The sequence below is a fragment of the Lactuca saligna genome, chromosome 7 (assembly GCF_052625555.1).
Source record: "Lactuca saligna cultivar CGN05327 chromosome 7, ASM5262555v1, whole genome shotgun sequence".
Classification (NCBI taxonomy): Eukaryota; Viridiplantae; Streptophyta; class Magnoliopsida; order Asterales; family Asteraceae; genus Lactuca; species Lactuca saligna.
This window is the reverse complement of record NC_136423.1, coordinates 12,936,626-12,962,368: the sequence shown is the minus strand read 5'-3', so window position 1 is coordinate 12,962,368 and position 25,743 is coordinate 12,936,626. Positions and strand designations below refer to the sequence as shown.

Here is a 25,743-nt window from a genome sequence, read left to right as displayed (position 1 = left end):
GCCTTACAACAAACAAGGCGTATCTCATCTACTAGAAATAATGAAATCATTAGTTGAGACATAAGGATATTGGTGACATATGTTAGCCTAAAATATCTATAGGGTAGCTAGAAGAAAAATCTTGAGATAGTGTTGCTTGTAGACACTAAAAAAACTTTTTTTATCTAATGGTCAGTCGGTCATGTTGAAGTGTGTTTTGATGTCCCTGTCAATTTGACTAAAAAAACTCACTCACTAATACATGTTGGCCTTTACGGATGGTGTTCTTGTTAATGACACTGCAAACGTCAAGGCTCTAAATCACGTCACGAATATAATCCAAAACACAAAAATAATCAGAATCAATACCAAAATTGGGTCCTAGTTAAAGCCATAAAATCATTGGATGAACCTATATTTCATTTCGGAGTATAGCCCCATACCACCAAACTTAATTGGTAAAGAAGAGAGCTATTATTGGATATCTCAAAATAAAAGTCCTTCACAAACCACCACATATATCCTCAATCGGCAAGTGTAACCATGTTAAATAAATAAAAAACTTCAATTATGAATATCTTTTTGGTACATAAAAACTAAAAAGAAATATTGTTCTTTTTGGGTACTTTTTGGTATGTCACTTTGGCTCTTGTTTGTTGGAAACCGTGTTAGGATGCCTGGTGATTCTATGTTACTCCAGTTTGTGTAGTAAATTTCATAATACCATGGGAGGTAAATTTAACGGCCCAGAGAGAGTTGAGAGAGCTGGTGTATGGTGTATCAGAACATTCCAGAATTATGGTGTATTGTAATGGTGCTTGGACGATGAAAAACTTTGTGCTAACGATTTTGGTCTTCTTTCTTGATTGACCTTCTAGTGTTATGGGTAATAGGATGTCTTTAAGTTCGCAGCTCAACATTTTTTTCGCATGGTTGAGAGTTAGCCCTTAGGCATTATTTTATTTGTTAGAAGTAGTGGCTGAAAATTGTGTTTACCGAGCTACCCAATAATTCCTTTGGGTATATTCACTGCGTATGAAATACTATGTGATTTTTGTTGATCATTTTTACCATATCATTTAGTATATCCATTGTGTATGAAATCAAACGACTTTTCTAAATTTCTCCACTTTAAAGCATATGTCAAAAATTAATTAAAAAATACAATCATTCCATTGTGACAATGGTAGGGAATTCAACAATGTCCAATTCAATCAACTTTGTGTATCTAATGACATTTACTTCTGATTCTCCTGTCCTCGGGCCTCCTAACAAAATGGGAAATTCGATACTAGCAATAATACAGCTTGACCTCTTTCTTTTTCATGCTCATTTACCCCCCCTCCAATCACACACACACACATTTGGTCGAAGCACTACAACTCGCTTATGTGTGTTTGGATGTCTGTTACCCACACATTATCACTTCTCATAAACTTACTCCAAGAACTACACCATGTAACTTTCTTAGATATCCCTCCAACCATCGAGGATATAAATGACACGCCCTAGCCACCAACAACATAATCATCTCATAACATATCATATTTGATGAACCAACTTTCACATTTGGTTCCATCACACCAAACAATCCACCCTCCTACAATTTTCTTGAAACAATCGATGACTCAACCTCATTTGCAAACTCTTTTCTTCATCGTCCTCCATAAAATTCACTCGTATCTGCTTAGATAATATTGATGATATCAAATCACCAACAATCTTATCTTGATTTTTCTAACAGCAAATGCGATTCTTCACTTTTCATATACAGATAGGTGCTCATATTGCATATCTTATCTTGTATATTGACAACATTGTTCTGAAGGTTTCATTAGATAGTCCCATGAGACTGGTTATTGGTATTTTCACCACCAATTTTCCCCGATCTAGGCGATTTGAACTACTGTCTTGACATTATCGTCATAAAAGATCAAATATGCATGTTTATCTCCTAACAAAAGTATGTTATAGATATTTAGATCGAGCAACAATGTTGAAGTACAAGCCTGCTTAGACCGTTGTAGACACGTTAGCCAAACTTAATGGCTAAGTCCCCCGGTTGTTGATTCAATTCTTTACTATTGATTCAATTTTTTATTGAAGCCTTAATGGCGCATTACAATACCTATCTTTTACTTGATCAGATCTCACATATGAAGTTCAACAAATATGCATGTTTATGCACCATTCTCGAGAACCTCATCTGATTTATCTCAAGTGAATTCTCAGTTATATACGTGGAAATTGATAAGGACTTCGGTTGTTTGCTCAGCTAGCCACATGTCTTACTGCATATTCAGATATTGATGAGTTAGTTGCCTCACCACCGAACGTTCTCCCTCTGAAAATTGTATCTTTCTCGAACATAACCTCTTATCCTGGTTGTCCAAAAGATAAGGAACCATTTCTTTGATCGAGTGTTGAAGTCGAATACACAAAGTTGCAAATGCAATCACAGAAACATCTTGGATTCAAAATGTGATTTGTGAAACTTCAATAACCTACATGTCATGCCACCATTATTTATTGTTATAATGTCTGTGTTGTGCACCTTTCTTCCAATTCAGGTCAACGCCACCAAACCAAGCATATCGAGATCGATATAGATTTGGTTCAGGACAAGGTAAAAATGGGTTAGATACAACTTTATCCTTGCCTCATCTTCTCACCGGTTTGTAGACATCTTCACCAAATGGTCTCTCTCCTTTGTTTCTTTGTTTCCTTTCCAACTATCATATTATCAATAATACAGACCACATATGACATCATATCTTTACTTTTCAAATTAACAACATACAATTAAAAAAAAAAACATAAACATTTAAAGTTAGAAAAAAGAAACCTATTTATTTAATAAAAGAGGATTACAATCTTGAAGACATTCCTCCTGCAACCACAATCGTCTCACCGGTTACATACAAAGCATCATCAGATGCCAAGAAAGCGGTGGCTGCCGCCATGTCTTCCACCGTCCCTAGCCTCTTGAGTGGTGTCTTCTCCATAATGGCGTCTCTCTAACAACACAAACAAATTTAAATCAGTTTCATCAAAACACATGAACTAAGCTTCAAAATGCATGCATTTTTTTTCTATCTTTTATATGTCAGATATAATTATATTTGAAGAAAAAGAAGAAGAAGAAGAAGAGGCTTACAATGGTATCATTATCAGTGATGAAACTAGCAAAGTGTGTAGGCACAGTCCCTGGTGCAACACAGTTCACACGAGTATGTGGGGCCATCTCACTTGCAAGCGCCTACACAACAATAACAATTAATAAAAAAAAAAATTAAATAATTTTTAAGAAAATACGAATACTGAAATATGTATATGTAGTTTAATAATACCTTGGTAAGACCAAGAAGAGCAGTCTTTGTGACACCATACATAGCCATGGAAGATGGAGGTTGAAAAGCACTTATAGAAGAAATGAAAACAATTGAAGAATTTTTTGTTAAGTGGGGAGCTGCATCCTGTAAAAACATTAGAAAGATATATAAAGAAAGACTTATGAATGATAAAAATATATATATTTTTCTTTATATATATAATAGGGAGTATACCTGAAGAAGCAATATGGAGGTTTTAACATTGATTTCCCAAAGTTTGTCAAGGGTTGATTCTTGGGTGTCAAGGATGGCATCAACAGATGGATTTGCAGCAGCATTGGACACGATTACATCTATTTTCCCGTATTTCTGTGTCATTAAACTAAAGTCAGATAAAATTATGCTTAAAAAATATTTGAGAAAGTAACAGGAAAATGGTACATGATTATCTCAATGAGATCTTGGTTAAAGAAAATCAGTTTAAGTTCTCACCTCAAGTGTCTGTTGAATAAGATTATTTCTTTGTTGTGCATTAGAAACATGGCATACCAATCCCAGCGCTTCAATTCCTTGTGTTTTCAGCTTTTTTACTGCCTCATCAACGTTTCTCTGAAAATTGATTATCAGTTTGAACTCAAATCAAACAAGTCTGAAAATACGAGATTGGTGTTTTTAAGTAGAAAATTGCTCAAGAAACCTTGAAAAAAGCTTAATTTTGACTCGAATATATGTATGAAAGTCGATTAGATTGAATAAGATCAAGAAATCCTGATCATTTTCATGCCCAATTAGCAACTCATATGGTTGAAACTTGAAACTACTCACTTCGTCGCATGGAAATTGAAATAACAAAATTAGTAACACAATGGAAAACCCCGAATTATCATGGGTACTTTTCTCCAGCAACCAAAACGAGATCATCAACAAATGTTGAAAATTTAAAGGATAGGTGGAACATATAGAATTCATATAATTCGAACTCAAGATATACCTAGATAAATTAAAGTTAAAAGGATTGCAAAGTTGAGCCAAATTCATGAAACGAAACTAGGGCGAAAGATGTATGAAGTAGGTGGAGACGAACCTGTCTCCGAGATGAGATGACGACAGAGGCTCCTTCAAGGCCGAGTCGTTCAGCAATACTGAAGCCTATGCCTTGAGTTGAAGCTGTAACTATGGCAACTTTCCCTTCAAATCTTCTCCCGATCTTCGATTTCTCCATTGTTCTTGATGCTTCGCTTCTTTCTAGTTTGGCATCTCTCTTTTCTTTCTTCTTTGTCGCTTTCAATTTTAGAGATTTAATATTTTTTAAATTGTTGAGAAATTGAGAAATCTAACAACAAGTATATCCGACTTACCCGATGTTTTATAGAAATTAGTAATTTAATCATTGTGAATTGTATTTTAATTATATTAATTTTTTTTAAAACGGCAAAAATTTTTATTAAAAAAACTAGCAAGAAGTTAGAGAAAAAACATTACAACAAATTACAAGCAAAAATCGGGTTATGAAACCAAGAAGTTATCATATCTTAGCTTTACTACACCTATTGGAAATCCAAAAGAAATACATTTCAACCACTTCATCAAAAATAAAGGATTTCTAGGAAAAAAATTTCCGAAAATACTAGCGTTACGAAAATTCCATAAACACCATAAAGTACTCAGAACCACCACATAAAAAGCTTTTCTTTGACCGCCTCTCAAAACAATCGACTCAGACCAAGAAATAATAGAATCAATGGATAACCGAAAATGAATTTGAACACCCCACCAAATAGCAACCTGATACCAAATATCACTCAGATGACTACAATCTGCAAAAAAGTGGTCAATAAACCCAACCGTAATGGAATAAATAGGGCACATAATGGAATTAACCATAACTCCTCAACGGGAAAGACTCACTTTAGTGGGAATACTATGTAACCTCAGCCTCCAAATAAAAATATTTAACTTGATAGGAACCCAATTGTTCAATCTAGTTTAGCACCCACCCGTAAACAGCATACCACTATTAATAAACAATCTAGCTGACGAAATCGAAAAAGAATCAGAAGCATCAATAGACTACCCCCAACCAATCAGGAAAAGAATGGAGTCGGAGATCATGCATCAAATAAATAAACGCAACCTGTTGGGTCTGCTCAATGCCCCCCCTAGGAACTCGCCCGAGAGAATCAGTACTCCAACCAACCAAAACCCTATCCCGAAGCGATACAAAATGACGGAGATACAATGCAAAAATCCTAGGAAAAGTCACTACCAGAGGCTGATCACCCTTCCAAACATCATGACAAAAAGAAGTCTTAATCCCATCGCCAACCCTAATCGGACAAAAAGAATGCAAATCAATACTCCGGTCTCTAAGCTGCACTAACATCCTAATAATCCCACTCCAAGGACCTAGCCACCCTCTTGTCAAGGACAGAGAAGAACAACCCCCATCAGCACCATTCAAAGCTTTCACCACCCTTACCCATATCAAATCAGGGTTATGAAAGAATCTTCACCGCCAACGAAAGAGAAGGGATTGGTTAAAAAGAAAAGAGACTTCCAATTCCAAGTCCACCATCTTTTTTATAAGCTAAAACTCTATCCCAACAAACCCAATGCATATGTGTGTCTTCCAAATCTGCACCCCAAAAAATCTAGACCAAAGAGCCTCCAAAGAATTGAAGACAGAAATCGGGGCCATAAAGATGGACATCAAATAGCCACCCAAACTTCCTAGAACTAACTTAATCAAAGTAAGACGACCTCCAATAGAAAGACTTTTCGCTTTCCGACCCGACAATCTAGAACGGAAACGATCCTCAATAATAGACCAAGCCGACACCCGAGCCATATTTTGGCCTACAGGCACACCTAAATGAAAAAAGGGAAGAGATTCTGGAGCACAAACCAATCTACTAGCGACAAACTTCACATGATTATAAGAAACTCCCACTCCAATCTACATGATTTTTTGCAAGTTGACTTTAAGGCGTTTAGCATTATATGGATCCCAAAAAGACAGCAAGACAACATCATCTGCATAAAACAAATGGGAAATATGGATGTCACTAATAGAAATTCTCCGGAAAACATTCACTTGATGAGCTTTAAGCAAAGCAACATGAAAGCCCTCCATCGCCAAAATAAAAAGGAACGGAGACAAAGGATCTCCTTGTCTCAACCCTCTATAAATATGAAACTCATCAGTAGGAGAACCATTCACTTAAATCGAAGCCCTATCCGTACTCAAAAGCTCCCTTATCCAGTCACACCATATAGAGTTGAATCCCATAATATGCATGATCTCCAAAAGATACTCTCAATACAAAGAATCATACGCCTTCTCAAAATCCACTTTAAAAATCATAAAACGATTTTTCAAAGCCTTACTCCAAGCAACCACCTTGTTCAATAGAAAAGGCCCATCAAAAATTTGTCTCCCTTTAACAAAAGCAGACTGGTCCAAACTAACAACTGAAACAATAACCTTCGCCAACCTATTATATTAATTAATGTTTTATTTTTTTGAAGAATAACAATTTTTTCCGGAATAGGTCACTGCGGACCTAAAACCGGCTCAAGCCCAATATTGTATGTGAATGGTATATATATATATATATATATATATATATATATATATATATATATATATATATATATATATATATATATATATATGGAAATGATCAAATGAGAACACCTAAAAGGTTGAGAACGCGAGAACAAGTATATTAATTTGTGATTCCATGTATTCATTTGTGGAGAAATGATAAATTTTTACGCACAATCAACATGAATATGCTTTTTCTCTTCAATTGAAATTAAAGGCGTAAAAATTTATCATTTCTCCACAAATGAATACATGAAATCGCAAATGAATATACTTTGTTCTCGCGTTCTCAACCTTTTTGGTGTTCTCATTTGATCATACTCCTATATATATATATATATATATATATATATATATATATATATATATATATATATATATATATATATATATATATATATATATATATACGGGTCTCACACACAAAAATCCGGACTATGTGTTCCGGAATTTAAAAATCTGAAGCACGATCTACCCGCATTTTGGACCTACATTCGTGTAACGACCCAAATTTTACAAAGAAATTTTGAATTTTAATTAATCAAACACATTTGCATAAATCATGAAATCCCAAACACAATTGTTTTCAAATCCCCACTCATTACAATTTTATTTTTAAAACATCAGAGTGTCCCCAAACCATATCAGTGAAAGAGAGATAGAGTGCACATCGCGCCATCACGCCTTGCCCTTGACCTTGGGATCAGATGTACCTGAAACAGATCAACAACCTGTAAGCAAAATGATTAGTGAGTTCCCCACATACCACACACAATCCACATACACATATATCTTGTTAGCTATTAAAGCTACACACATATCACATAAGCCATGCATACATAAAACCTGTAAGAATGACATAGGCTACCCCACATGGTCTTTCCCTAGGACTGCCATGGGCTACCCCACATGGTCTTACATCTAATGTCATGGGCTACCCCACGTGGTCTTTACCTAGGACTGCCATGGTCTACCCTACATGGTCTTACATCTAATGTCATGGGCTATCCCACATGGTCTTTACCTAGGAATGCCATGGGCTACCCCACATGGTCTTACATCCAATGCCACGGGCTCCCCCCGGGGTCTTCCATGCAAAACACACAGTCACATATCATATCAAATCATATAATGACTAACACATATATCATAATCACATAATGGGCCGACCTTGGTGCCTTAGACCCATGGGTATGGTGAGAAGACTCACCTCTGTCTGCTGAATACAAAAGCTGCTCTCCTAACAGTCTGTAACCTTCTGTGCTGAATAATAATATTAATCAATGTCAGGACCTTACTTAATCAAAAGAAACCCACACTTCACACCCTTCCTGAGGCCCAACTATCCTTCCCTTGTTAATGGGCCCAAAGTCCAAGTCCAAGATCATTAATGGGCCTCTTAGCCCAATAAGGCCCAATCAATATGTCCAAGGCCCATAATAGATGATATAACTAATAATTCCCATAATACCACCATGCCCAATAACCAAATGAGGCCCAAAGGCTCAAAGGCCCAACACAGATTCAGGCCCAACTAAGATGTGTACGCTTGGCGTATCGTCCTACTACGTGCAGCGTACTGGGGTCTTGGGACTACGTGCAGCGTACACTAGGTTACGCCCAACGTACTACCAGATTAAGCAATTTTTCCATTAAGTGCTTAATAGTCGGTTCCTTTACGTCCAAAATCAAGATCTAAGTTTGTTAAGATGTCCTAAGGCATAAAGTTGGCAACTTTATGCCTTTGCATGCCTCATATACACCCAACACCTCCATTAAGACCTTTCAAAGGTCTTTAACACATGCAAGAGGCCAACACTCCCATCAAGAATCCATTTTTATGATACTAAAGGGCCAAGGGACCTCATATCTGCTATTCCTATCTCTTAAAGTTGATTAACTCACAAATGGAGGTCCAAAATTAACCAAAGGGACAAAACTAGAAAACCCTAGCTAGATCTAGAGATTTAAGTGGAAAGATGCAAACTTTCTACCTCCAGAAGCTTTACAAGATGACCAAGATGTAGATTCTTGAAGCACCAAATCGTCCCAAGCTTGCTTGACCACTTCTTCTTCTTGGGATGAACACTAAAAAGGACCATAATGCACTCTTAAGGCTCAAAAAGCACTCATAAAGGCTATTAGGGCTTCCAGGAACGTTTGAAGGTGAAGATGGTTGATAAGGGTGAGGCTTATGTGGGTTAAGTACATTTAAATAGGTCACAAGTCCGAAATTTAGGGTTTACACCCTCGGCACGTATGCCCAGCGTACGTCCAGCTCCTCCGCGACAAACCATACAAAGTACGCTAAGCGTACTCATAAGTACGCCCAGCGTACTCAAGGGACTATTTATATAAAAATGTAACTTTTTTGAGGGTTTCAAGTCAAACCTGTTTTAGGTGTTACAATCCGTCAAACCAAGTAAGTTCTACTATTTTAGTTACTTTCCATTTGATTTTATAAACAGATTTACATATTCCGGAATGGTTCGGAATACGAGGAACGACTCCGGAATACTATGATCGAATCTGGATTATCCTTTTTTATGTTTTTCTAACTGTACGTGTATGAATCTCATTTAAGTACCTTGTAGTGTGTTTCAGATCCGTTCTTTTAGTCCGTAAATAGGATTTATAGGGATTCTAGAATGGTATTGTAAGTTCGGAACACGAAGAATGTGGTCCAGAAACCGATGAACTATTCTGAAAATGATGTTTCTAACATCTGGATCCCAATGTACTTTATGTTTTCAATTTTTGGCATTTTAGGGTTTGCCACGGCATGGTGGAGGCACCAGAGCGTAACAACTCAAGATAAGATCGCTTGTTTCATTTAAACCGCCACGACGTGGTAGTATATGGCCACTGCGTGGCAGTTGGCTTGTGAGAAATCATATTTTTCAGGTTTTGCTCCCTATTTAAAGGAATGAAGAGGCTAGGGTTTGCTTACCCTCATCCTCCATCAGCCTCCTTAAGATATAAGAAACCCTAATTTCCTTCCTCCTATATTTAAGCCCTTCCTGGTGTTTTTTAAAGTCCTTGAAGGAAGATAGAAGAAGAAATGAGGTAAGATTCAGCAAGTAAGTCCTCATTCTTGGTTTTAGCACTCTTTGAAGTCCAAGACTCGATTTTTATCATGATAGGTTGCTAGATCTTGAGTTTTATCCCTTAATCTTCTTGTTCTAGTTAGTTGGAGTGGTGAGATATCATAAAGTTTGAAACATTATGAATCTCTAGACCTTTTGGTATGATTAATGATTTGTATATGAGGTGTAGTTGAGTTGTTAAGCCATACATGTGATTTTTATCAAAAACCCTTATTTTTTACTCTTTAGGGTTTTAAGACATGCATTGGACATGCATGTCCATAAATCTCTAACTTTTATGATGGTTTTGGTATTAGAAACCCTTATGGAGTGTATGAGATATGGACTTTGTGGAATAAGTGCTTTATGGATGAAGTCATCTCTTATTTAGCCTTTTGGTAACCTAGGGTTTGAGATTTTGACCTTTTGGGTGGTCTTTTTGGGTAAAGTTGGAAACTTTATCCTTCTAGACCTTGTTTCGGACCATATTTAAGCTTTGGTTCTCTTATGATCGAAGAAAACAGGTTAACCCATTAAGTTGTTGAAAACCCAATGCCAACACATGGTATTAGGTCGCCATGATATGGCGACTGGAAAAATCGTGATTGTCTAAATGTTTGAGGGACATGGAAGGCCACGACGTGGCGGTCGACTAAAGTCAACGTTCGTCGTTGACTTTCGACTTAAGTTGACTTGTGGACAACCACCTAGTTTGGAAGAATAGCTAAGGGTTTATCTGGTATGATTGTATAGGTGGTGCGTAGCAACGGTATTCTGACAATGAGAGCAGTAGCAGTTGAGCATTTTCTGAGAAGTGAGTCTTCTTATTTGGGTCGAAGACACCAATTTCAGCCCACTTGATTGTGTATGTAGGATGCTAGTTGTCTTTGTGACTCTTGCATGTTGTATGATTGGGATGAAATAAAACTCAGGGTTGGGCCCATTATTGTATGTTTGGGTTGAAAGAAACTCTAAGGTTGGGCCCATTGTTTTATGTTTGGGTTGAAAGAAACCCCAGGGTTAGGCCCATGAGTATGTGATGAGTTGAAAGAAACCCCAGGGATAATCCCATTATTGTATATTGGGTTGGAATATACCCAATGGTTGGGCCCGACTATATGTTTGGTATGTGGTATTTTGGGAAACTCACTAAGCTTTGTGCTTACAGTTTTTGTTTATGGTTTCAGGTACTTGCAGTACGAAATGGAAGGGTCCAGCATGATGACATGGCATCCCCCTCATGATTTTGCACTTATGATTGTTTTTACTCTGATTATTTGACATTTTGTATCATGGTTGACTTTGAGACATCTGATGTTTGGGATTAACGTTTTTTTCTACAAGAAAAAATTTATCACTGTTTTTGGGATTTTACAATGTTACGGGATATCAATCTGGAATAACTATACTTATCATTTTTTTGTAATTATTTTTTAATAACCCATGTTAGTCCAAAGACGAGTTTGCGTGAATGTTAAAAAAAAGTAGGCTTTATGGACGATGAAGTTGTATTCCATTTACAAGAGCTTTCGAAATTGTGTCCGATAAAGGTAAAATCAAAAAACAAAAATTTATAATTTTAATTTATTTTTACGAAAGTGTTCTTGGAATTTGATTTTACAGATAAAAAACCAACATGCAGAGTTGCAAAATAAAATAAAATAAATAGACCAACAAATGTACCTATAAAATTAAGAAAAAAATCAAGAAGAGTGTTAAAACTTAATTTAAAAGCAAATAGAACTTCGAAATATAGGAGCATAGCAAATGTAGACAAATCTTTTATAATAGATTAGTTGCAATTATGTTTTCTTTTGTTATGAATATGTTTGCAAGTTAATTTTATTATTATTAGATACTTTGATGCAGGTTGGTTAATAATGAATATATTAATATATTTTATTTTCAGTCTATAATATCCAATTACTCGAACATTAACGGTGAATTGCCTATAGAATATGTTATACCACATCTTAAAAACAAGCAATTACGTTTTGTTGATGCGACTGCAATAAAAATATCCGTGATTATCAACATACAAAACAACGAATGGTAATATTATATATATTGTTCGGTTACTCCATTTTGATTTGCATACTAAAAGTCGGAAATGATTATTTTACTTGCATACTCTTTCACTCACGCAAAGTCAGAAAAAAATAATAATAAGTTACATTTATAAGTGTTTTATAAAATAAAAAATTGCCACGTCAACAAATATTCCATGAAAACGATAATCTACCAACCCAACCAAACAGCAAACAAAGGAATTTAATTTCACATGCAATTTCCATTCAAAGTCCATCTCAAAAATGGGCAGCATTTATGCAATAATACCAAAAACATTTGACATCAAATTCAAAAAAAAAAAAAACATAAGGAGAAAATGGATGAGAAATCCATCATAAATTCGTTGCTTTATTCATATGGATTCTTAAAGTTTTTCAAGAGATCCGGAATGTCATATCCAAGCATATCATCCACAGCCTGAATCATCTTCGGCTTCAACTTCTCAAACTTATCAATGTTGTAATTTCCAAGAACTTGCCTAAATTGCTCCACATCCGGGAAATCGCCAGCTGGCAGATGAAATTCCTTCTGAACCTACATTTTCCAAAATTAAAAAAAAAAATGTTAAAACATAATAAATACCAATGTACGTTCATTACAAAGACACAAATACCTTTGCAAAAACCTCTTCAAGATTCTTCATGAGTTTCTGTTGAGCTTTAGATTTACCCATCACAGCTGGCATCTCTTTCTTCAACTGGCTAATTATGTAAGCATGTATCTTTGCATCCCGAGCACGTTTAACAAATTCATTAATCTGAAAATTACCAAAAAAAAAAAAAAAAAAAATCCTTTTTTAACATCCATCAAAATCCAAAAAAAAAAATATATATATATATATATATATATATATATATATATATATATATATATATATATATATATATATATATATATAATATACCCTGCGATCACAAGCTTTCTTTGGAATGTCTATTAAATCCACAAGTAAATCATCCTGTTCTTTTTCAAAAAGCTCCCTCCCCATGGAATCAACTGATTCTTCATTCATCGGTTTGTCATTAAACGATCTGTTCACATAATTTTCACAACAAAATTAAACATTTAAAAAAGAAGAAACAATATTACAAAAAAGAGAAAAAAATAAAAAATAAAATACCCAATGTAGACACGTGTCACTTCAGGCGTGTTGAGTACTTTCCCAAGTGACCACATCAACGCACCATAAACCCGCATCAACTTCAATAAAACAACAAGGACCAAACATGCCAAGTGATTCAAACTTCAAGGGGTTCAATTGAAAAGTTTAAAATTTTGATTCTAATTCTTACTTGTTGGGTATCAACTTTGTCTGCTTTGTTAAGTACAACACGAATCTTATCATCTTGACCACGTAAAGACGATATCACGCGTTTGAATTCATCACTTATATCAAGTTTATGAGGATCAAACAAAAGGAGAATAAGATCACATCTTTCTGCAAACCACTTTATCACTCCAGTAAAATCATAACTTCTTTGTGTTCGTTGCTTCTCTCCGGATAAAACTCCCGGAGTATCCACAAATGTAATATGCTCCAAAAGCTGCAAATTTATTACAGATATAGGTATAGATATACATTAATACATACAGAGTAGTCTTAAGAAACTCCAATTATGAGCTTACAGGATGATTCATTTGAGAACATTCAAATTTGGAAAGAAATGCGCCTCCAAAAGTTGTTAGGGCATTGAAAGGCATATCTGCTTGAACAGCAATAGTGTTTCCAGGCACACTTCTGTCATCAGGTCCACCCTACATAGCAATGACAATTAAAAAAAATGTAATCATTCGACAAAATGAAAATATTTATAATATATTGATATTGGTATATTACCATAATAACAATAAATCGGTCTGTTGTAGGTTCTGGACCAATGTGAGCTCCTGTACATGTAAAAGAAAGATTATAAAAATTGTACATTTTAAAAAAAAATAGGAGTATATATATAATTTTTAAAGAAAATTAAGTGACCTGGATAGTTGCTTTTGAGAAGATGTTTAATAAATGTTGTCTTCCCAGTTGAGTATTGGCCAAGAAGCATTACCATAGGTTTTGCATCAAAGTCGCTATTTGTCTGCATATGAAGATTGATAAATTTAAAGTCGCTATTTGGAGGAAGAGATATATATAAAGTAAAAATTTTAAAAATGTTTATGGTTTTCTAACCAATAAAGGAGATGCAAAATCATTGTAACGATAAGCAACTTCCAGTGGCTTTAGTTTTTCGTTGTATAATCTCTTTAAGCCATCAATTATGGATGTGACTTTACCAAGAGATGCATGATGAGGTGTCTAGAAAAGAAAGAAATATAGGAAATCATGTTTAATGATAATCTCATAATCTGTATAAAGATGTGAATAACAAAAAGGTGACAAACTACCTTTTTATTAAGTTTTGAAGTAAATAAATTCTTTGGTGGCACGAGTTGACCAGTCAAACTGCCTACATCATCTCAAAGCAACCAGCATAATGAATTAATAGGAAGATATTTTGTGACATAAAAATGAGACATGTAATGTACTCTAACCATATGTTTCTTGGACACCATTGGTTCTTGAATCACTATGTTTCTGGGTATGGGAGAAGAATAAACCATTAATACAAGAAAGGGTTTCATAATATCAATTATAAGTTTTATAACTATAAAAAAAATTGGATGCTTTATGCAATTATGCTTATTGTTATTGCTTACCACCAGAAGTGAATCCAGACCTTCCATGTGTGGAGGTTGCAGAAACTCAAGATCAACTATTAGAAAGAAAAAACAAAGCAAGGATAATATGAAATATTATCTACTTGTAGAAATAAATAAATTCTAACAAGGACATAAATTTTATAGTTAGATTGACATACCTCCGGTTCTTAGTGATTCTGCACTTATTTCATTACCAGATTGTGCCAAAGAGAGCAACTGTTCTCAAGCAAAATAATAAGTCAATAACTTTAAGCTAAGGTAAGATTGTAGTGTGAATATTGAAAAAACATAAAAGAAGATTGCAGAAGTACCTGCATAGCAGTGATGAACTCTTTAAAACCTAAAAATCCTTGGCGTTTGGTATCTGCAATTGCCCAGACCTTCAAAAAGGGAAATAACCATGATCAAAGAACAAAATCTTTTTTGCAAAAAGATATCTTTTAGGATATTAGTTTCCAACTTCAGTATGTTTATAGAACAAGAATAATTATATATCAAAAAATATTACTAAGCCTCAAAAATCCCCAAAATACTCCAACATGTAGGTTGGTTATGTTTCATATATGAATATTGGTTGCAAACAGAGTATATGTCAACAGCTACATTTCTGAATGATAACTTCATTAACTTCTGCATCGAAGCTAACTTTTGGATGACAAATCAGTTCTTACAAAAGGCATTAGCAAATTTGACTTAACAGTGTGGTCTACAAACATTTTGAAGACATTGAATCCACAAGGAAAAGAAAAATTAGTATCGCCATTTTGCAAAAGTTCATCGGCAAAAGTTCTCTATACTTTGCTCGTTTGATTTCATTCCATTTCAGCATCAATCATGTGAATGTTATATAATAAAAAGGGCAAAACATAATGCGTCAAGTCAAGTCTATCATTTGAGAGCAAGTTTTCAATTTAACCTGTTTAAGTTCAGATTTTTCAATATTCGACATAGCAAAAAACTTCGTTGCATCATCTCCTGTTATCCGCTCATCACCATCTGCATATAATAACGCACAAACATAAGTATACACTCACATATACATCCGTACTATATCCAATACAATCATACGCAGACCACTGTGTGTGTGTACGTGATATAGATCAAATACAACGAATTCAGTAGAAATTTCATACAATATGCACAGATTAAACCACTACGTATATAGTTCGTCTATATAACCAAACAACTAAACACACATATACTGATATACAAGATGTAAACGAGTGCAAAATGATTCAATTTAGATGATTTACGAATTAAAACCCTGAAAAAAGCTAATTAAATACTATGAAATGGAATTACAACCTGAATCGACATAGTTGAACCATTGTTGATAGATTTTTTGATGCTCCTTCGAACAAGTAGCCATCGCACCTGATACAATCACCATTTTCTTCTATGAACTGGAAGAAACCAAAAAAGTTATCGATGTCTGAAGTTCTACTCTTCTTGTTGGGGTTTTAGATAAACATTTGGGGTTTGGAAATTTGAAATTGCATCTTTTGCGCTTTCTGTTTTCCCCCTTGTTATAGGACCAAAGTAGCCTTACGACGTCGTTGCCAAGTGCCATTTCTTTCCGATTTGTTGGGTCCCAAATCATATTTTACATATTTATTTCGGTTTCTTGAGTCCCAAATCATATTTTATATATTTATGTATCATATAAATAAAACTTAAATAAGTAATTAAAAATATTACGATTAAAACTATGATATATATATGATGACAAATAATATATCAATTTTTTATGTATAATAAAATATTGAAGATGGTAGATATTCTTCATCATGATTTGATTTTAAATCGTATTTGAATTATTGAATTGCGCCTTTTTTATACTAAGTCTAAAAAGTGGTCCCATGATATTTCATGTCTTAATAATCTAATTACTATAAAGTTATTCAAATTTCCCTCTCAACCTTAATTTAAAAGTGCTATAGACATTTTACATAATTGAGTTACGGATAAAACTCATCTTAATATTTTTAATATTCTTGACAATTATGCTTTAATCAGCTTCATATCCCAATCAAATATGGACAAACAAATTACGAACAACATATCCCAATCAAATATAGACAAACAAATTACGAACAACGCAACCGTTGGAAAAAAAACATAGGGTATGTTGGTTCATCGATTTTAAAAAGAAATTGGAGGAATTAGAATGTGAATCGTAATAGACAAAAATTGAAATTCTTTAAATTTTATGAAATTATATGGTTTGAATAAATTTGTCATTCTTTACCTAAGAACAAATAGTTTAAATTTCTATTATTTATATTTATTAAAAAAGATAAAAAGATATTCCCACCACCCCGTTATTTTGGTTATAATTCATCTAATCAATACAAATTATCATTATCAGGTCCGTTCCTGAGAGATACCGAGTGTGCAGTATATGGCCCCGAAAAAAATAAGACCTAAGTTTTGTCTAAATTATCTTTTAAATGTTGATTATAACGTAATATATATTAGTTTTGCGAAAAGTCTTGTAAAATTGTATATAGTTCACATGGTTAGTACAATAGTTTTAGTTGAACCCAACCGAGTTCGTTTCATCTTCTTGTCCTTGTATTATTTTGATTCCATAGTACACACCTTCAAGTAGGGATGAGCGTAGGACGGAACCGATACCGACCCGTCTCGTTTCCGATTTTCCGAATACCAAATTTGAACAAAAGTTAATCACAATTACCGAATCGAATTAACATCACAGGTACCGGTACCGGGAATGGTACCTACCGAACCGAATTAACATCACAGGTACTGATACTGGGAATGGTACCGGTACTCGATACTAGTACCGGTACAGGCGGTACCGATTCCCGAATTTCATGTATTTGGAGTATCAAGTATCGTCCCGTATTTTTAAATTCGGTACGGTTTGGTACCGGTTCCGGTACGATACCAATACAGGATCAGGATTTGGCACAAACTGCTCATCGCTACCTTCAAGCCATTTTATTTCAATTCCAGCATACATATCCTACCCCTGTTTTATTCTAAAAAATTTCATAATTTGCCCCTCATTTTTAACTATTTTGCTAAATCTTTTTCTAAAAGTTACATATTTAACACTAAATTTACATTTGTGTCATTTTAGTTAGCTTATTTACTTTTTAGTCATGTTCAATTTAATTTGCTTACATATAGAAATTTTTTATTTAGTGTCTCATTTTTATCTTTGACATAGGGCCTTCAAAATCAACGAACCTACTTTGATCATCATTTGTACACACTACACTTCATCTTCATCAACATTTACACTTATACCCATCCCACTCTATCTATATGCGGATCCAAACACATTTTTAACCCAACCTAACCACGCTTACAAATCCACACCACCGTATCATACCTCATCCCATCCAACTTACCTTACGCCTACACCCATACTCGTATCCAACCCACCACACCACATCTTGCCCACACTTACACCCACCTTATCACCAATCATACTTCCACCCACACCCATATTCATCCCACCTCGACCCAAACCAATCTAACCTTACATACAATACATACACCTTACCGATATAAAATAAATATGTATATTGGTTATATTTATATAATTTACTTTCTAGTTCATTTGACAAATTTGGAAGCCAAACAAAAAATCAGATTATCTTCCATGTGAACCAATGCATAACTTATTAGATTTTTTTTGGATTTCAATTCCTTCAAAGATTCTTTTTTTTTTTTTTTTACAAATTTCATTTACTTCTAAAACATTATGCGAACTAAATGGACCCTTAACTAATATTTTTTTTCATTGCTAATTGCGCATGACACGACTTTACGAGATGCTTTTCGTAGAGTCAGGCTAATAAAAAAAATATCATGAAGTTTATGTGATACAAACTAGTGCATCACTAGAAGAAATATGTTGATACGTATTTGCACAATTCAAAATTTATAACTTGTTCAAAATTTTTGGTAAGATATAAAGATTAAAGAACACATATTTCGAAAAATGAACAAACTAAAGATGCAATTATTGATACATGTGTGGTTGGTGTGTCAAACTGTCGGTTGAATTTTGCAATTTCATGGCTTAGGATCTATATGTCATAATATGACATGAACCCAAAACCTCCACAATTATTAAGTTCCTACTATAAAAGGCAATAAAATAGAGAGCTCAATCAATTTGAGCTCAAACAAAACGTGACAACCTTTAATAATGATTGATTTTGTATTTTAATACTTCAAAGAAATCTTACAGATGTTTAGCTAGTCGTGTGGCTTTTTAATGTTATTCATTCGTTTTCAAAAAATTACAGAAGAGGAAGTGTAATTTTTTTTTTATAGAAACATTTAATAAAAATAGTTGTAAGTTTTTTTGAAATGTTAAATGGCATAAAATATAAATTCTAAAATCCAAAAGTTATCAATACTAGTACTTAAAACAACGTTTGAATTAAAAGTTTTTGTTTAGATAAAAGTTTAAAATGGCGTTTGAATTAAAAAATTTTGTTTAAGATAAAATTTTATAATGTCGTTTGAATCAAAAGTTTTTATTTAAAATAAAAGTTTCATGCGCATGCTCGTACTTGTGAACAAAGTTTTCTATAATTCGATCTTTTTAGAAGCTAAAACTTAAAATCTCTCATCATTGTCCAACATAGGTTTGTTTTGTTACAAATTTCATGATAAATTACCCAACTACTTAGAGGCTTTTGCATTATGATCATCAGCGAACACATACATGATACACCTAACAAAATAAATACACAAAAAAATAAATAATATTTTCAGAATTCACTTTTTGAACCCATTACCAACACCTATACATAACTTTTAACTCAAATTCCATAATATCTTATGGGAATTCTTTTATCTGCTCCAATGAATACACTTCTGTTCTTCATCTTGGAGCTCTCATTCCCAATCTTGCTTCCATTTTTTTTACATAAAAACTAAATACTCTTCAAATTATCGTCTCATTGTTGCCTCTTCTACAACTTTTTTTCATTTTACATTATATACCCGGATGGCAAATTCTTAAAGCAAGAAACATCATGAAGACCTTCGAATAGCTTTACACGGGTATGACATCAGCAGTTTGACTTTCGTCACAAGTCAACACAAGACCTTCAACATAAGTTGGAAAAAGCCCACAACCCCATCTGCAGCCTGTTGAAATCGGCTCACTTGGTGGGACAATCATAAGCATGTTTTCGTGTCGCCTTACGACCCCCATCACACTAACTGTACTTCCTTCTTTGATATATCTGTAACACAATTACAAACAATCAGTTTTAGTCCTACTTGTATTGCACAAATCAAAATGTATGCTAAACACAGTACTGTACAACTTTTGTCTCATTAACATCAGTCTCAGTCCAATACAGACCAAACACACCTGTTATGTGAGTAACTTACCCTTCTTTAAGGCGCCGCATAACACGATCATCACATGACAAGCTTCGATCAGCAAGCCAACTTACAAAACTTGGAGACGACTCACGGTTTTCCTTGGTTATATCCACCACCGTTGCTTCCTTAACAAAAGGAGCTACTTTTGCTCCATAACCTGCTTTCACCACCGCCCTTAACCCCGATTGGAAGTCCGATATATAAAAATCAGCCACGTATTTCTACATATCAAAGGAAACAAAATGTAAAATTCCCTTATTTACCCTCCTCCTTGAAGGGTATTTTAGACATTTGACAAACGGTCAATCTTAACGTAAACTAACCTCGGAATTTCTACATCCCCAAGAGAAGCATCGGTGCTTAGGGTTTGCCGATTTACCACCCCACCCTTTGTATTCGTACAACTCCGTAGAAACATAAACACACCTTGGAACCTTCTGGAACGATGATTCAAGAGGGATGCTTCCACATGTCACTACCTACATGCGATAAATAGCAACATACTTTCACTTTTTTTTTTTATTCTATCACTCGAGACTTGACTTTCCTATTAAAGGGAATACAATACTTTCCTTAAACCACTTCAATAGCAAACATACTTTCACTTTATTTCAAAAAAGTTAAACACCCCTGACAAGAAAACCTGCAAATGATTTCCTTATTTGGAAAGTGGACTTTATCATTTAGTTCTTCTGACCCCATTGCCCATACGTAATCGGATCAGAAAAAGTAATAATTGATTAATATATTGGTGTACAATATCGGTTTTAAATTCCATCTTTCAATCCACCATCTTGGCATCTAATACAATACTATTTATAGTAAGGACCAATCATGGCTATTAATTTTCTATGTCAAGTGGATTCACCCATCCAACATACTTAAGAGTTCCATATGTAAAGCAAAGATTACATTTTTTATGTGGAGAATCAGATTATCAGAGTTGTTTATGTCTTAAAGACGTAAATTCTTAATAGCATTGTACGTAACGCATAATTAATTGTACTTTGTATAAAGGTTGTTCTTTTGATTAACAATTTCAGTGAATTATATATATATATATATATATATATATATATATATATATATATATATATATATATATATATATATGGAAAGTGTGAGTGAGTGTGTGGGTGTAGGTAGTGAATTACCCCGGTAACTTTGACGAATTGGCCATCAATGGCGCCACGAAGCTCCGCATCAGGGTATTTCCGTAAATAAGATTTTAATCTTCTCTTCTTACAAGCACAGTTCCATAAAATGACGACGACGGCGAGTACCAGAACACCCGCAACCGCCACAAGAATCAGCGGCTTCTTCACCGCCACCATTAAAAAAGTCCCAACCATCAAACCAATCACCGCGATCACCAACAACATCCACATTAACTTTTTGGATACTTTAAACCCTAACTTCACGTCATCATAACCTAACGTCGTAACGGCGGAACCGTAAATAGTTTTCCCTTTCGAACTCACTGTCGGTGGCTCCAACTGACCGGATCTCCGGCCAACGCTCGATCCAAGTGGGCCGGAGGTCAGTAGTAAACCAGTTGGATGAAGCCCCACCATCGGTCCCGACCCGGATAATCGTTTAGGGATGGGCCCAGACCCGGAATTCGGTCCGGATCTAAGGGATCCGCTGCTCTGTTGCGAAGAAGATGATGCACGATGAGGCTTGAGAACAGGAGGTGGGTGGTCTGAAACGGATATATCGAACATTTTTCCTAGTTCACCTGACTTCTTGACATCGCCGCCGGTATAAGGTATGGCTCGTGACCCGATTATGGGTTGGCGTTCCTTTTGCTGCTCGGGTCGACCCGATACGTATAATCCATTGCTGAGCTGGTGCGATGGGATTCTGCTCCCCATCTCCAAAATCCAGTAAAGCTATACCGAAAAAGAAGGAAAGAAAGTATGCGTTTCTCTGAATTAGTGAATGAAATTGCAGAAAGATTAGAATTCTTCGTGGGTATGATTCAAGAAAGTGTTGTAGTGCGTGAAGTTGAAGAGAGACAGAGAGAGTGTGTGAGTCTGTGTTTTTTAGAGAGAGAGTGTGTGTTTGTAGGTGAAAGAGATGAATGTGGTGGATTGAGAAAATAACGACGATGGAAAAGGGCTACCAACAGAATCGTGTTTAAAGTGCATTACATGCTTGTACAGTACAAATGGTTGATGCATTTGGAACCTAATTATTATTTCTTTCTTAAAAACATCATCAAATATTCCTTTAATTTAACAATTAACAAATCGAACAGTCAATTAACATAGCAGAATAAGTTACGAATTTACGATGAAAATGGATTTTTGTGTTAGCATTTTTTTATTTTACATTAACATTTTCAAAATAATAGTTTCTTTTAAATGATCTAATTTACTTGAAACACTTAAATACATATTATTGTATTTATAACATTTTAATATTTATATATTTTAACTAAATTATTATATTTATATTGCACTAAAAGGAGGTATATGTAAGCAAAGAATGACAATGACGATAATGGGGTGAGTTTTTAAGAAAATGACATGTGTCTCCTTTTGTCCCTTCCACTTGCTGCTACAGTCTTTTGTTCGTTGCTCCAAACATGAAGTTAGACGAGTTTTACTAAAATGCCCTTGTGTGCTTTCAAATTTTGAAAAAAAATAAAAGAAAAATGGTTGTAAAAGAGATGAAAAGTTAATGGACCCATTGGGTAACCCACGTTAATAATTAAGTGGGTACGATATTGAGTTGGATGTGTTGGACTTATTGAGGGTAGAATTAGAAATACTTTATAAATAGATAAAAGGATTAGATAAAAGGATTTCACTTTAAGGTTTAGTTTTTATTATTTTCACATTAATGAATAAGCATATAGTTTGTGATTGTGAAATAAATCAAGTGAGTTTGTATTCATACTTAGGAAATGAAAAATTCTTTAAATGAACACTTTCTCCGGATTAGCAGATTTCGGAGACAGATACTCATTCTGGAGCTCTGGTCTTAAATAAAAATCTTCGTATATTTCAAACTTACAATCCGGAGTACCAATTTCTGAAATAGGAGTCTATGTATAATTGTCAGGCTCATACTTTAAAGTGACAATACGGAGTTACTCATTCCGGAGCTCTCTCATAGTCTCATCTCTCAAAATTGGGTAGAAGACCCTTCTACCCTCCCTGAACTCTCTTAAGTCGGTCTTGACCAAAACCCTAAAGTCAACGAAAGTCAATGGTCAATCTTTGACCCGACTCGTCGAGTGCACATGGGCAACTCAGCAAGTCCACACGTGTCCTTCTAGCCTTGCTTGACACATCGAGTCAACCCCTTGCTCGACGAGTTACACCTGGCACGAATCACAGGGCAACCCCGACTCGACTCGTCGAGTCCAATTATGAACTTGGTGAGTTGCTCCCATGATCATACTCAAATGACCTTCTGAGGCCAGATCTATTTAGCCAAATCATATATCTAACCTTTAAACAACTAAAAGTCACGTAAATGTGCCACATTTTCGTGCATTTAACCCATACCAAGCCTCAAATGGAGATATCACACTAGAAATGGCAACCTAGTCTCCAATACCTCATTTACTTGCAAAAAGCTGGTGGATCATGACTCTAGGGACATCTCATAGTCCAGATCTGATGTTATTCATACAAAAGGGACCTCATACTCACTAAATCTCATAAACTATGTGAGGAAAACCCTAAAACTATGGAATCTACCATGTGAACACGAAATGGAAAGGATTTTACCTCCACATATGATATCCCGAGATAAATAGCTCAGATCTAGTCCCCTTCACGCTCTAGATTTGTGCTCATATCTTCCTTCAAGCAAAACGACACAAAAGATGATGAAATCGCCTCTTCTTGCCCTCAAACTCACTATCTCAGCTCTCTAGGGTTTCTCTGGGGGGTAGCGGCCGCAAATGACGGCCATAAAGGCCTTTAAATAGGTCACAAACCCTGAGACTTAGGGTTTTACTTTACAGAGCGGACTTTCCGATTCCACGCATCGACTCGTCGAGTCCGGTCCTTAATCCGGATAAGAACTCGCGATCCTACTCGGCGAGTCTAAGCGTCAACTCGCTGAGTCCTTCCATAAAACTCAAAAACAAATAGTTAAAATAAGATACCTGGAAATCCGGATGTTACAATTCTCCCCCACTAGAATTAGACTTCGCCCTCGAAGTCTCATTCTACAAACAGCTCTGGATGCTGCTCCCGCATCTCTGACTCCGGCTCCCAAGTCAGCTCGTACCATCTCCGATGTTGCCACTGAACCTGAACCAAAGGCACCTCCTTGTTCCTCAGAACCTTGATCTTTCGATCCACTTTCGCAACTGGCCTCTCGACATAATTCAGGCTTGCATCCACCTGGATATCCTCCAACGGCACCACTACCGACTCGTCGGCTATACACTTTCTCAACCTAGATACGTGGAAGGTATCATGAATCTGGCTCAACTATACAGGTAGCTCCAAACGATATGCTACCCTGCCTACCCTCGCGACTACCCTGAATGGACCAATATACCGGGGCCCTAACTTGCCCCTTTTCCTAAATCGGATCACTCCTTTCCAAGGAGATACCTTCAGGAGTATGAAGTCTCCCACCTGGAACTCAAGCTCGGATTGTCGCCTATCCGCATAACTCTTCTGGCGACTCTGAGCTGTCAGCAACCTCTGTCTAACCTGTTATATCTGCTCGGTTGTCTGAAGCACTATCTCAGTGCTACCCATCACATGTTTCCCTACCTCACCCGAGCAAATAGGAGTCCGACACCTCCTCCCATACAACAGTTTGAAGGGAGGCATAATAATGCTCGAATGGTGGCTGTTGTTATAGGAAAACTCAGCCAAGGGTAAATACGTATCCCAACTCCCCCCGAAATCCAAAACACACGCTCGAAGCATGTCCTCGAGCGTCTGAATCGTCTGCTCACTCTGCCCATCCGTCTGTGGGTGGTATGCGGTACTAAAATGCAGCCTCGTGCCCAATTCCTCATGGAATTTCTTCCAAAACCTGGAAGTGAAACGCACATCTCGATCTGATACAATCAAGATTGGTACTCCATGCAACGATATCACCTCTCTCACATACAACTCTGTCAGCCTCTCAGCAGAAGAGCTCTCACTGATAGCAAGGAAATGAGCGCTCTTCATCAACCAGTCGACAATCACCCAAATCGCGTCGACGCCCCTCGCAGTCCTTGACAATTTGGTGATAAAATCCATATAAATCTATTCCCACTTCCACTTGGGAACCTGAAGTAGCTGTAACAACCCATGTGGTCGCTGGTGCTCGGCCTTAACCCTGCGACAGGTCAAGCACCTCTCAACAAACCACGCGACATCCCTATTCATACAGGGCCACCAATACTCTCTTTTCAGGTCCAAATACATCTTAGTGGCCCCGGGATGGATCGAGAACCTCGATCTGTGCGCCTCCTCCATCAAAATGGTACGCGCCCCGCCCATAAACAACACCCAAATCCAACCCTGGAAGGTCATAAGCCCTCGGCTATCAGTAACGAACTCCGATACCTGCCCGATCACCCGCTCTCTCTTGCGGTTCTCCAGTCTCATGGCCTCAG

The 25,743-nt window shown here is 35.8% G+C and overlaps 3 protein-coding genes across 3 annotated transcripts; all 3 read right to left on the bottom strand.

Moving 5' to 3' along the window:
• Window positions 1-2,666: 2,666 nt before the first annotated feature.
• Window positions 2,667-4,642, bottom strand: LOC145005819 (tropinone reductase-like 3). The gene is made up of 6 exons (XM_078964939.1): window positions 4,396-4,642; window positions 3,804-3,920; window positions 3,546-3,680; window positions 3,330-3,455; window positions 3,137-3,238; window positions 2,667-2,996 (listed from the first exon to the last, which is right to left on the bottom strand). The coding sequence occupies exons 1-6, from the start codon at window positions 4,531-4,533 to the stop codon at window positions 2,847-2,849; spliced, it is 768 nt and encodes a 255-aa protein (XP_078821065.1). The 5' UTR covers window positions 4,534-4,642; the 3' UTR covers window positions 2,667-2,846.
• A 7,632-nt stretch (window positions 4,643-12,274) lies between these two features.
• On the bottom strand, window positions 12,275-16,286 carry LOC145003772 (EH domain-containing protein 1-like). Its single transcript, XM_078962683.1, has 16 exons — window positions 16,080-16,286; window positions 15,691-15,770; window positions 15,086-15,154; window positions 14,933-14,990; window positions 14,772-14,827; window positions 14,607-14,649; window positions 14,460-14,521; window positions 14,245-14,370; window positions 14,050-14,152; window positions 13,912-13,961; window positions 13,701-13,829; window positions 13,367-13,618; window positions 13,195-13,274; window positions 12,979-13,105; window positions 12,688-12,831; window positions 12,275-12,608 (listed from the first exon to the last, which is right to left on the bottom strand). Exons 1-16 carry the CDS (start codon window positions 16,162-16,164, stop codon window positions 12,423-12,425), a joined length of 1,650 nt encoding a protein of 549 aa, XP_078818809.1. The 5' UTR covers window positions 16,165-16,286; the 3' UTR covers window positions 12,275-12,422.
• A 3,148-nt stretch (window positions 16,287-19,434) lies between these two features.
• LOC145004912 (protein SHOU4-like) lies at window positions 19,435-22,266 on the bottom strand. Its single transcript, XM_078963937.1, has 4 exons — window positions 21,311-22,266; window positions 20,480-20,635; window positions 20,163-20,377; window positions 19,435-20,011 (listed from the first exon to the last, which is right to left on the bottom strand). The coding sequence occupies exons 1-4, from the start codon at window positions 22,028-22,030 to the stop codon at window positions 19,819-19,821; spliced, it is 1,284 nt and encodes a 427-aa protein (XP_078820063.1). The 5' UTR covers window positions 22,031-22,266; the 3' UTR covers window positions 19,435-19,818.
• Between the last annotated feature and the right edge of the window lie 3,477 nt (window positions 22,267-25,743).

Coding starts and splice junctions, on each gene's coding strand:
- LOC145005819 (XM_078964939.1), bottom strand. CDS start 4,533: ATGGAGAAATCGAAGATCGGGAGAAGATTTGAAGGGAAAGTTGCCATA. Junction 3,681..3,803: donor TTATTCAACAGACACTTGAG/GTGAGAACTTAA, acceptor TTAATGACACAG/AAATACGGGAAAATAGATGT. Junction 2,997..3,136: donor TCACTGATAATGATACCATT/GTAAGCCTCTTC, acceptor TTGTGTTGTTAG/AGAGACGCCATTATGGAGAA.
- LOC145003772 (XM_078962683.1), bottom strand. CDS start 16,164: ATGGTGATTGTATCAGGTGCGATGGCTACTTGTTCGAAGGAGCATCAA. Junction 14,522..14,606: donor TGGTGTCCAAGAAACATATG/GTTAGAGTACAT, acceptor GAGATGATGTAG/GCAGTTTGACTGGTCAACTC. Junction 13,275..13,366: donor ACAAAGTTGATACCCAACAA/GTAAGAATTAGA, acceptor GTTTTATTGAAG/TTGATGCGGGTTTATGGTGC.
- LOC145004912 (XM_078963937.1), bottom strand. CDS start 22,030: ATGGGGAGCAGAATCCCATCGCACCAGCTCAGCAATGGATTATACGTA. Junction 20,378..20,479: donor GGGGATGTAGAAATTCCGAG/GTTAGTTTACGT, acceptor TTTGATATGTAG/AAATACGTGGCTGATTTTTA. Junction 20,012..20,162: donor ATGCGGCGCCTTAAAGAAGG/GTAAGTTACTCA, acceptor ATTGTGTTACAG/ATATATCAAAGAAGGAAGTA.